General features: G+C 40.2%; 1 protein-coding gene across 2 annotated transcripts in view; it reads right to left on the bottom strand.

The window, feature by feature from the left end:
• The window catches only part of MIB1 (MIB E3 ubiquitin protein ligase 1), a 116,598-nt gene extending 104,492 nt beyond the window's left edge, over positions 1-12,106 (bottom strand). Inside the window, exon 1 of one of the 2 annotated variants that reach the window (XR_012325347.1) lies at positions 11,693-12,106. Coding sequence is in view for 1 of the 2 variants with exons in the window: in XM_033837613.2 (XP_033693504.1) it covers positions 11,693-11,921 (229 nt within the window). In the remaining variant the exon portion in view is untranslated. The remainder of the gene's footprint in view (positions 1-11,692) is intronic. The other variant, XM_033837613.2, reaches the window with a different exon arrangement.
• Positions 12,107-13,488: the final 1,382 nt, after the last annotated feature.

Genomic DNA, 13,488 nt, shown 5'->3' with positions numbered 1-13,488 from the left:
AAAGAGAGAAGGTTCTTACTACAAGCAGTTCATTATGTGAAGCACTTAAACATGGAACAAGAATATGTGAATTATCACTTTGTATAAGAGCAAAAGAAAAAGTAAACAATGTAAATGTTCATTAACAAGAGAGTGAAGATATGTATTAGGTATACAATGGAATACCTAAAATGAACACTCAAGAGCCACACAATTCAACTTGGATGAATCCTTCAACCTTAATGTTGAATTTTAAAATTATTCAAGAATACAGAATGTTGCAAATAAAGTACTATGCACTGTTTACAGATATATACAACACAGCATAAACGTAAAGAAACCCATGGGAATTACTAATTTCTACACAGTGGTTACTTTAGGAGAGGAAGGGAATGAAATTGGGAAGAAGTACAGAGAGTGTTTTAAACATTAGAAATGCTTTATTTCTAGATAGGTTCACATTTATTAATCACTTATCCACTTGGATATCTTAAATACTATGTAATAAATTTTAAAACTTTTTTAAAATAAAAAATAAGCATTCCTAGTAGACTAGTATAGTGCCTAGCTAATCCTCTAATCTTTTGCCCTAATTAAAAGATTTCACCTAACCTCAAAAAATAATTTACAAGTCATTAAACAGTGTTTAAAAGCAATTACTTGCTGTGGCATAACCGTTTGCTGATGTCACTCAGCCAACCAAGAATTCCTATTTCTGATTTATGGATTCATTCAATTTTAACCCCAAATCAATGTGACAAGTTTACAGAGATTAAAGAGGGTTAACCAACTTGAGTATGCATCTTATTCTCCCTGAACCATCAAAGTACTTATGGTTTAGAAACTGGCTGAAATGTAATTAAAATTCCTACTGAGGGTGAGGCCTTTGTGACCTGCCAGCTGGTTGGTGTACTCCACATTCCTTACTCTTGAGAAACAGTAAATTAGTGAAAATAGTATTGTTATTATTAATAATACTAACCACTACTTAAATCAGTACCAAGCTAGGTGCTTCACATATATTTTATTAACTTTCCCAGCAATACTAAAAGGTAGGCATTATTATCCTCATTTATAGATGAAGAAATTGACGATATGAAGGCACACCTTAGTAAGTGGTGGGCTCAAATTCAAACCCATGTGAGGAGGCTGATTACAAAGCTTGGCCTCTTACGCTTTTACCCTACCAGGGTTTTTCCCTCTACTTAGCTCTGATTTTTTTTTTTTTTTCTTTCTTTCGGTATGCAAGCCTCTCACTGTTGTGGTCTCTCCCGTTGCGGAGCACAGGCTCCGGACGCGCAGGCTCAGCGGCCATGGCTCATGGGCCCAGCCGCTCCGTGGCACGTGGGATCCTCCCGGACCGGGGCACGAACCCGGGTCCCCTGCATCAGCAGGCGGACTCTCAACCACTGCGCCACCAGGGAAGCCCTTAGCTCTGATTTTATTTGAAGAATAATTACATATCTAGGGCATCATGTTCCCCATTCAACCTCTGCACTAAAAATATAAGTTATTAAATCCTATTCTAATATTCAAATAAATCTCAAAGAGATACATTTTTAAAATTGAAAACATTATCTACTTCTTAGTTAATTTCAAAAGTGTTGTAGAGTGAAACACCATCTACTTCCAACCAACTCCTGTTATGAGTTAAGGAGATGTCTATGAAAGTGCCTCACCCAAAATCTACAACTCTTTCATCATATCTTTTCTGTTGGACAAGTTATTCCCCCATCTATTTTTGCAGCCTCTGATACTCTACATTATTATAAGCTTGCATAATAAAATTACAATCATGCTTTACACAGTCCAAACAAAGGAAACAAGGTGTCAAATTAGGCATACAACTGGCAATTTTAGTAATATATTTGTTATTTTTAGCACTTGTTACACAAGAGTAGAAAATTAATGAGGTCAAAAAGAAGAATTTTATCCATTTTATTTTTTTCCTAACAGATAAAAATTCATTTTTTCATTTTACAAGCAAAACACCTGTGTACCTTGACCTACTCCAACTTCATTTTACAGGTGAAGAATTAAAGTTTTAAAGAGACTAATGTTATAAGGCAGGGGGAAAAAAAAAGACTGACAAACCTAGATTTGAATCTCAGCCATCAACCAATTACTTATGAAATCTTGGGCAAATTAGTTCATTTCTCACAGCCTGTTTTCTCATAAGTAAAATGAAGGTTATCGAACAACACTTTTATGAAGTTTAAATGAGATAAAGTATATAAAAAGCTTAGCATAGTTCCTGACACATGATGGGAGCTCAGTAAATGTTAGTCCATTCCCCTAGTTAACGAGGCCACGTGAGAAAATCTAGAATGAACAAATACCTTGACTTCCCTACTAAGCTCGTGCATTTTCCACTACTCCATGATAAGAGACTGGGAAAGAGGGGCGAGCAAGGCACCACAATGTAAAATATTACAATCTCAAGCTTTTATGATTTATTATCACTAGCCCTGCAAAACTCCCAAAATTCAAATAATGATTTTTAACATCAAAACGTTTCTACCCCATTTCTTGATTTTTTCAGAACAAAATTATCATCAAGAAGATAAATCCATCCCAGGAGAAAGCTATATACTCTTATCATGAGTGTGCTTAGAGAATATAAACTAACCCTAACCACAGCAAGCATCTACAAAAGTAAATATGCTCCCAAAGGCAATCCAAAGCCAGAAATGTATGTCTGGACTACCTGCTGCATTCCATTATCTCCTCCATTAATTTAAACCCCACCTTATCTTAGTTGTGTCCTACAAGTTCATTTAAAAGCCCCCTGTTTAGAATTCAGAACCATTTTCCCTCAGAAACAAAGTTTTAAAGATAACTTAGGTACCAGACTATTTCACAAGAACTTATTTACATAGAGCTAATCTATGGGCAAAGATCAAAATTGTTCCTGTGTTCCTAGTTCCATCTGAGGAGGTGGTTTAATCGCTGTAATGCAAACATGATGATAAAAAAAGGCAAGCTAAATTGGTATGGGGACATATGAAAGTATATGAGTAAAGAAACGGGCTTAGGAGAATGAGGAGTGTTCTAAAAAAGCCATTTCCCTACAGATACTTAAAATGCATAAGCTCCTGCTTGGTGACAGTGCAATGGTTTTCAAAGTGAAGTACATGACCCAGGAAATATAAAAGATGTCCTCTGAAATTAAAGAGATAAGCCCACAATCTCTTATCTGTCCAAAATCCCAAAACTCTTAAGTTTTTTGTAAATGAGCAGGAAACTCATTTAGTGGTAAATCCTGATCTGAACAAACAAGAGGCTGTGTAGTCTTTATTTACCCCCTTAGTATAACCATTCATATGCTTCCTGTAGAAATATTGGTGTATCTGATGACAGGGTGCTGCTGTGGACCTGGAAGTGGGCATTAACAAAAGTTTATAAATTCAGTCCCAAGCATTCTGAATAAAGGGTTGTGGACCTCCATTAATACTTTTATATTTACTATTTTTCTTTTTTCTTTTCTTCTGTTTTTTTTTTTGGCCACACCACACAGCTTGTGGGATCTTAGGTCCTGACCAGGGATTGAACCCAGGCCCTCAGCAGTGAAACCTCGGAGTCTCAACCACTGGACTGCCAGGGAATTCCCTATATTTACTATTTTGCTAAAAATCTATGAATGAAATTAGGTTATTAATTGTACATTATTCAGCTGATACTAGCACCCTCAGTGGGTCTCCACAACAAAAAGAAAAAAAAATCACACACGGAATACAAGGTGTACTAAAGGTGAGTGGGAGTTTGACAGCCTGAGGGTCTAACACTGTTGCTCACTTCTTGCACATTAAGACGGGCTGCACCTATTTTGTGCCTAGTTAAGCAGTCTTGTGGAGCCCCTCCTAATGATACAAAACAACATGTTGATTATCTTGCAACAAAGTGCTTGAGGGTCAAAATTAAGAATAGTTCCATTTTTTTAAAATAAAATAAGTATTCCCAAATTGCATACCTTTTCTGGAATGAAAAGTGGTTGTTAACGGTGTGCTCCCTAGAAGACACATATATTTTTAAATTATACCATTTAATCTATCCCTTCCAGGTAAAGGTGATGTCTGACAATAAATAAAAAAATAAACGCAGTCCAAAAGAAACTAGAGTAAGCACCGTGAAAACTGACATTTGGAGATACTTCCATCATTATATGGTCTTTAATGCTGAAACAATGTATATCACCAATAAACTCTAATATCTGCATCCATAAAGGAAAATCACTTTTATTTCATTTTAAATTCAGTGGATTTTGAATTTATTTATTCACAATGTAAAAGTGAAACACTGTCCAATTCGTTTGTTAGAAATGATCAGCATCAGAAAAGATGGAAAATTACTAGCTAAATTTCAATAAAAATGTTTACTTAGCTGGTAAATGGGATAGAAAAATAAGATTGAGATTTGGTAAACACATTGTATTAATCAGGGTCCAGTCAGGAGACAGGAAACCACACCACTTCTAAAAATGGGGAAACAATGAAAAATAGCATTATTAAAATGTAAGAGGCGGGGACTTACATGGTGCAGTGGTTAAGAATCTGCCTGCTAAGGCAGGGGACATGGGTTTGAGCCCTGGTCTGGGAAGATCCCACATGCCCAGAGCAACTAAGCCCATGTGCCACAACTACTGAGCCTGTGCTCTACAGCCCGCAAGCCGCAACTACTGAAGCCCACGCGCCTACAGCCTGTGCTCCACAACAAGAAAAGCCACTGCAATAAGAAGCAGGCACACCGCAACAAAGAGTAGCCCCCGCTCGCCACAACTAGAGAAAGCCCGTGCGCAGCAACAAAGACCCAATGCAGCCAAAAATAAAAATAAGTAAATAAATTTTAAAAAAGAAATAAATCATGGCATATTAAAAAAAAAGGAAGAGGCTTAAAGGAGGGGTCTCATAGGGCTGGGATCCAGACTTTTAAAGAGGGGTTGCAACTGGCAGGTGCTAGCATCACGGGGCGGGGGGTGCACATCAGGCTACTTCTGATGGTGTTGGAAATAAGCAAACTGGAATCAAATACTGACACTGAAATCCTGCTCATTGAAATGATACCTGAAGGAAGAGCAAGCAAAACAAGGAAGAGTATATCCCTCCCCACCCCCAGCCCAGCCTCAGGGGCAGGAGCGCAGAGGGTGAACTGAAGGCAAGAGACAACAGCTTCATAACCAGCAAGGACACATCAGAAATGCACTTCTTCCCTTTGGATCTATCGTCTATCTTCGTGAGGTCTCCTGAGAGCTAATGCGTCCAACAAAATCAAGAATGGAAACAAACTCAATTTAGACTTGATTTACTAACATACTAAACCAAGATTTCCAAAAACAATGAAGAAAAATCACATTGCTCTCATTAAAAAGAAAAATAATAATTTGATGAGATGAAAAGAAAAATACCAAAATACCACCCTGAGGTTAGATCCTTTCAGTCTAAGTCTTTATCCTTTTTCTACATATATTTTTCCATAAAAAGAACTTTTAGTCTTTTTTCAAACTTACATAAAAAACACAGTATTATCTCCAGTATCTCCTTGAAATCTACTTTTTCACTCACCATATATCTGATAAATATAGGCTAATTCTTTCATTTTAACTGATAATATTTTATTGTATAAGACTCATGCAACATAATATACTCTACATATAAATTTTCAGTCACTTCAAATTACTGCTTTTATAAACAAGACTGCAGTGAATTTCTTTATACATATCTCTTTATGGATGTGTGCTTGAGAATCTCGTGACATAACATTTAGAAGTAAATTTTCTCAGTTGCAGGATACATGAATTTTTTTTTTTAATTTACAAGATGTTGCCAAACTGCTTCTCAAAGTAGTTGTACTAATTTACAATCCCACCAGTAACTTGAGAGTTCTGATTTCCCCATATTCTTTATCAATGCATACTATTTTTAGACTTTTAATCAATCTAAATGGGGTGAAGTCTCTTTTTTTAATTTGTATTTCCCAGGTTAGCTGTGATTTAGCTGTATGAATAGATATTAGCTCTTTACTATTAACATTAAATCAAATTTTGAAAGGTAGAGGGAAATTTATATTTAAATTGATATAATCCATTTATTTCATTGCTAAACGAAAAAGCTAGCTAGCTGGCTTCTAACTTCTAAATGAAAATTTTCTCCCACACCAGGTAATGTAAGTACCTATGTTGCCCCTGAGCACACACATACAAACATAAATATTAATAAGCCAATTTTTCTCATAAAACAAAAGAAGCTTTATGAACAAGGTGAGTTTCAGTAAGATCTGATAGTTTAGAGATATGACCATGTCACATCTTCTGCCAAGAGCAGAGCTTGGCTTCAAGAGTGCAGGATGACTGGGACTTTGGGCCACTGTTTGGAACAAAGAAAACATAAAAGATGAAGAACCCCAATAAAGTAAAAAAACAATACCATATAGTAAAGGCTAACCAGCTGAGCTGGAGAATCTGACAGCCTCATGTGCAGCTCAATTACTTGCTTTGAGAGCAATTACTTTGCAAAAACTCTTTCACAGGACTGATATGTTTTCTTAAAGGAGGCTAAAGATAATTACATGTAATAAACTACCTGTCATGTTGGATATACACAGAAAAACTATTAATCTCCAACAATGTTACATTAAGTTAATCAAATAACCATATCACAGACTAGAATAAATTATTTAAATTTCCTAATCAATTTTCCCTCAAGAAAAGTAATACAAATGGTGATCATTTCTGAACTACTATACTATAAATGGAAGAGAGAATGATGAGGAAAAGCAATGAACTGGGTTTTCATCCCTACATCTGCCATTCACCAGCTTTGTGACTGGACAAGTCTCTTCATCTCTCCAAGCCTTCCCTTTTATCTGTGTTAGGCTAATATCTATCTAACCGCAGATCAAATGAGTCCAAAGTTCTTTGAAAAGAGCATTTTATTCAGAAAATATTCATCCAGAGCTATGGCTTTGCTAGAAAACGGAGATACAAGGAACACACACACACACACACTCCTTCCTCTCAAATTAATAAACTCATGCAAAAGACAGTTACAACACAGCATACCTGTGGCAGTAGACAGAAGCACAGAGTGCACTGTGATCACACTGCCTAGCAATTAAGGAAGGTGGAAGAGAGAACCTGGTGGGCAGCTACCAGGAAATACATCCAAAAGCAATACCTAATCCAGAGAGATAAGGCTGTAAAGTTTAGAACGAGAATATATATTAAGACAGCATTATATTTGCAAACAAATACATATATTAGAAAGCTGTTTCGGGACTTCCCTGGTGGCACAGTGGTTAAGAATCCGCCTACCAATGCAGGGGGACTCGGGTTTGAGCCCTGGTCCGGGAAGATCCCACATGCCGCGGAGCAACTAAGCCTGTGCATCCCAACGACTGAGCCTGCGCTCTAGAGCCTGCAAGCCTGGGTGCCACAACTACTGAAGCCCACGCACCTAGAGCCTGTGCTCCGCAACAAGAGAAGCCACCGCAATAAGCCCGTGCACCACAACGAAGAGTAGCCCCCTCTTGCGGAAACTAGAGAAAACCTGCACGCAGCAACTAGGACCCAACACAGCCAAAAATAAATAAAATAAAATAAATAAATTTTTAAAAAAGAGTAGTGTTTTTTGTTTTTTTTTTTAAAAAAGAAAGCTGTTTCATGTTCCTTTATTTCCTCCCCTTCTTCCTGCCCAATAATGTCAGTCTCCAAAACTGAAGACATATATTACTGACAAACAATGAAGGCTTGGAATCAGCTGAAGGGAAAAGGAAACAACAAAGAGCCTGGACATCTCAAAAGACAAGCAGTCACTTAGCATCCTGCTATTCAAAGTGTGTCCATGAGCCAGCATCATCTGCATCACCTGGGCACTTTTAAACTACTCTTGCTGAATCCCATACCTACTGAATGAGAATGTCCATTTTTAAAGGTTCCCAGTTAATCTGCATGCTTACTGTCCGTTTGAGAAGTACTGACAGAGGGATAACTATTTCTTGAGATCTCCAAGTTGATTTCTTGAGGTCCTCAGTTGCTGCAATTTACAAGGAGTATTAAAACTAGATGGACTTTCATCACTTAAAACATTGTTTTAGCAGATGAAGATAAAAAAGAAGACATTTTACATAGTATTTAAAATAGATAGGATCTATAGGAAAATCAAGTTTTCCTTACAGATGCCATTAGTAAAAAACCTCTCACAAAATCTCATCCTTTCCAGGTCTGGCATCCTATTCCCCAAACATTGTTCACACAAACCCTGTTTTTTCCTAAGACTCTGTCCCCTGATAACACTCTTTTCTCCTGTAGTTCTAGAAACAGATCAGAAGAGAAAGAGGAGGCCTCAGAAAGGCAACGCTGAGGGTTATTAAGCCATTTCACTTTTTATCCAGGGTCAGCACTTCTAGACCTTCAATTGAATAATGACGTCTAAGGAGCTGGTCCACAAATGACCTAAGAAGCACTCTTTGCTAGGGGTGGAAGAAAACTACAAAGAACTGCCCCCCAAACAGCCTGGACCAAAAATACCAGAAACTAGTTTTAAATAAACCTAATCATCTATACTCCTAACTTTCGTTATCCATACCCAGGAGAGTAGAAAGAACTTTAATAGGAAACCCACATTTATTTTCTCCACTCTTTCTCTGGTAACAATACAACACTGTAGTCAAGTGACCAAAAAACAAGCATTAAGTAAAAACACATTTCTCCCCAAATCCTATAAAATCAGTACCTAAATGATAAAAGGTCAACTATACCTACTTGATTACAGACTTCACAAAATTAACTCCAAACTTAATTCACCAATAACATATATATTTTCACGATCTTCTTGCTCACGACAAATTAACCAAATATATCTGGATACAAAATAGAAGTTATATCATTCAAATATATACTAAATGCTCCTCTTCTCAAGGTTTTACTATCTTAGACCATAAATTCAAATTTATCATGTGTCACCTGAAAGAAAAAAAAAACAAAGCTTCTGTGCCAAAATGTTACAGACCCCACATACAACCCTCAGACCAAATCTCCAACACACAGTAAAGAAATATCAGAAAGATTCAAAATGACTCAACCATTCCAGAATCCTTAATTCTCAGGAAAGTTTCACAGAATTTTATTTTAAAAGCTACCCATTTCTTAATTCCCAAACAGACTGCAATAAATTTTCTATTCATATAATGTGGGTAACAAGTAAGGAACAAAGAATGAATAAGCAAAGACAATCTCAGTTGTCCTGGTAAATATTACAAGACTTAAAAACTAACTATGAAATTTAAGAACACAAAAGGCATAAAAATATAACACACACCTATGTACCGCCACCCAGTTTAAGACATAAAACTTACCCAAAAAATTACTACACTCCACTTCCTTCAGTTTAAAGAGAGCCACTCCCTTGAACTTGGCATTTATTATTATTTTTTGGTACACTTTTACCACATATGTACATATTCCCAAACCACTGAGTACCAACCCGCAGCAATCATACCTGGCAATGTCTGAAAAATGTTGGGTTATCATAACTGCAACCAATGGGTAGAGGCCAGGGATGCTGGCCACAGTGCACAGGACAGCCCCCTCCAGCAAAGAATTATCTAATCAGTCCAAAACAGCAATATTACCAAAACTGAGAAACCCTGTCCTAAACAACAAATAGTACTGTTCTACATTTTAACATACCATACATTTTCTTTTTAAAGAAACTTTACTTTCTTGCTTTATTTGCTTAACATTAATTTTCTCCAGAAGTGTTTTTAAAATGTTTGCTAACAGAATCAGAGGAACAAGATGAATTGATACATACCAACAAATTAATGTGTAAAATTATCCTGTAAACTAAGATTTTTAAACCTCTGAAAAATACCTGTTTTTACATAAGATAACGAAACTATTTACACGACAGATATACTCCATACTAGAAAACATACAGACAACATGAATATCCCTTCAGAAATTGCTGTAGTACAGGATTTGTTACACTTTACTTTTACCCTGGAAAGATATTTAAAATTCCCCATAAACCTACAATTACTGATCCCAAGATGCCTCCAAATTATTGAGCTCAAACTTTAGCTTGAGCTAGCAGGATAAAATTTTAAGAGTGTGCAGAAACAGGAATATGCCCTATACAGTGTTGTAGGAGGGTAAATAGGGAAAATGTCTTCCCAAGGCATTTAGTCAACATCTCTCAAAATATTAAATATGTGCACTTTTTGATGCAGCAATTCCACTTCCAAAGTACTCAGTACACATGCACAGGATATATGTACAAAGAGTCATTCAATGCATCACCGTAAATAAGAAAACCTGAAAGAATACAAATGCCCATCAACAAAGCACTGGTTAAATAAATTACTGCATCCAATCACTGTAATATTATGCAGCTATGAAAGAATAAGGCAGACATCTATGTGCTAACATGGAACAATCACTAATAGGTACTATTAAGTTAAGAAGCAAAAGTACAGAAAAGAATATAGTGTATTACCACTGGGCCTTAAAAGGGTTGCAGATTTACAATACGTTAATACATATGCTTGCCATGAGTATTCTGTAAGAACACACAAGAAACTGGTCCTGCACATAAATCCTCTGCAATGTTTAAAAAGCCAGCAAAGAAACACAATTTTATGAATTATCTATTCAAAACCTGAACTGCCTTGTGTTAATTTCCTTTTTATTGGTGCTAACAGTAACTATGTACCTATTTCAGGATTTGTTAGGTTTTGCCAAACTCAATCATAAAGCTTTAAAAATAGTTTATTTAAGCATTCTGAAAATTATCAAATTTTAAATTTGAAACTATTTCCTACTGAACAGAGTACCAAGGATAAATCTATGTGAAAATGAACTCGATTAAATTATTTTGAGAGCAAGCTTTCAGTTTATCATATTATATAAAAATCCTAGAGTCAATAACAAACAGTGCCCTGAAATTTGGTGAATCAAGAAGGACACTGACTCATTGCTGTGTTAATGGATAAGTCTCTGATATAACCTTACAAATGAACTGAGACGTTAAAAGATATCAGGTGTCCCCTATACCTATCTTCCACTTGAAAAGAGTATTTAACACAAAGAAAGGGTTCAACAGCTTAGGCTGTTTTTCCCTCTATTGGTATAAAGATACACAACGAAACAAAATGAAAAATCATTCCACAGGGTACTAAGTAGCAGCATTCAGCTACTGAACTCCAAGTCTTTCTATGTGTTAGATGAGGAGGAAAAAAGGCTATCGCAACAAATCCGAGGTACCAACGGCCCCTCGGCAATTGTAACCGGTCAACTAAACACCATATGGCAAGGCAAGCCTCCCTTCAGACACTCATCACTCGGTGACTGATTAATTTCAATGCCTTATTAGACAGGCCTCTCTAGACCCCTTCCCTAGAGGAGAAAGAGGAGGGGAAGTGTCTGCGGTCTTCCCGGTGCTTTGTGCCTTCCAGGCTTGAAAGCATCCCCATGATGGTGCAGCCATCATTCCCCTTGGGGATGGGACGGAGGGAAGAGAAGAGGGGTCTTTTTTGTAAGTTTTTGTTTACCAGGTATTGAACCTAAAATTCCCTTTGACTCCTTCCCCGCTCCCTCCAGCCAGGCGCTGCACGGTAGGCGTTCCACCACGGGCTTCTCCCAGGCCTCCCGACGCCCCCGCACCCCGCCTCGCCCCTGCCCCCACGCGCGCAGGCCCCGGGCCAGGTGGCCGCCGCTTACCCGTGGGCGCGCTGTCCAGGATACGCAGGTCGTAGGCCCCGGAGCAGCGGTAGTTGGCGGCGGTGCCGTTGTCCCACACCACCACCACCTCCTCGGGACTTTCGAAGCTCCGGACCGTGCCCACATGGCCCTCGCCACCATCCTGCTTCCCCCACTTCCAGTCCGGGCCGCGCACGACTCGGGCCCCGACCCCTTCCACCATCACCCGGTTATTCCTGGAGTTACTCATCGGGGCCCGAGCGGTGGGCTCCGCCGCCGCCGCCGCCGCCGCCGCCGCCGCCGCCGGGGGACCCGTGAGGGAGTTGGGCCCGGGCCGGACTCTCGGCGCCGGCGGGGGCGGCAGCGAGCCCCGGGGGACGTGAGAATAACTCACGGGGGCGGCGGCGCGGTCCCCTCCGAGCCCAAAGCCGCTCCCCAGCCGTCGCCGCCGCGCCCCCCGCTCGGACTGAAGGCCGGACTGCAGCAGCTCAGAGGCGGCGGCGGCGGCGGGCGGGCAGAGAGGATGGGGCCGTGGGCGGGGACTCCCCCGCTTCCTCCGGGCTCCTCGGCCGGGCTACAGCGACGGCCGCTAGGAGACCACGCTCTCCCCCGACCGGGAGCGCAGGGAGCACAGGGGGCCGGGGGAGGTTAACCCCGGGGAGACGGCGCGGGCGGCGGGCAGCAAGCTTAACTGCCGGCCTATTTTCTCCCCTGGGCCCTCGCTCCGGGGTGGACGCCCGAGCGCCGGCGCCGCCTCCTCCCCCGTGGGCAGTGATGGTACCTGCCGGCGCCCGGCGAGCGCCCGGGCCCAGGGGCCCCCTTCTCTCTGCCCCCGCGCACGCCGCCGCGCTCCGCCCAGCAACAGAGTCTCCGCCGGGCGAGAGCGGCGCCACATCCGGGTACTGGCGCACCGAAGGCCGCAGCAGCACGTTGTCTGAGGGATTAGGACAGGGCTCCTCAGTAACAGTACGGTGGAAGGGTTTTGGAGAGTCGCGCGACTGAAGAAAGCAGAGAAAATCGTTCCCTAAGCGCCTTGCCAAGGCCCTGTGAGAGTACGCATGCGCAAGTGTTGGAAAAGCTAAGGGGCAGACGCCCAGCCCCAGTCTGAAACGATGGAGGGGCGGTTCCCTGGAGTTGTTGCAGATCGGTTGTGCCGCGCGTCCCATTGGCTGTGAGGGAAGGGGCGGGGCAAGGAAGTGCGTCTGGCCGATTTTTAGGTGGGACTGGAGGTAGTGAGGATCCGGATGTGGTCTGGGCTGCTGAAAGCGGGTATCTCTGGTGAGGTCAGTCTTTAAACAAGTTGTAGAGTATCTGGATGTACTAATTGTGAATTTGGGATTACATAACGTTTTAGTTTTTTTGCTTTTAATTTTTATTGGAGTATAGTTGATTTACAATGTTGTGTTAATTTCAGGTGTACAGCAAAGTGAATCTATTATACATATACATATATCTACTCTTATTTAGATTCTTTTCCCATATAGTCCATTACAGAGTATTGAGTAGAGCTTCCTGTACTATAACAGTTGGTCCTTATTAGTTACCTATTTTATATATAGTAGTGTGTTTATGTAGTTTTCTTTTTTAACGGGGTGGGGAACAGGACAGATTATGACACAGATTAAGGGCAACCTGTATTTCTGTATATGTAATTTGAAAGTATTTCAGACCACAGTGGGTAATTAGTGATGTGTTTTTAAACTGAGCAGAATGTTACTGAATGATGTGTGTCTTGCCTTTATGCGGAGTCAGGGTGGTAAGTAGACTCCAAACAGCACAAGCTCCTGGGAGAGATTTTACAAGCATATTGCCCATTT

Source organism: Tursiops truncatus, chromosome 13 (genome assembly GCF_011762595.2).
Source record: "Tursiops truncatus isolate mTurTru1 chromosome 13, mTurTru1.mat.Y, whole genome shotgun sequence".
NCBI lineage: Eukaryota > Metazoa > Chordata > Mammalia > Artiodactyla > Delphinidae > Tursiops > Tursiops truncatus.
The sequence above is the reverse complement of the archived record's forward strand: the minus strand, read 5'-3'. Positions and strand labels throughout refer to the sequence as shown.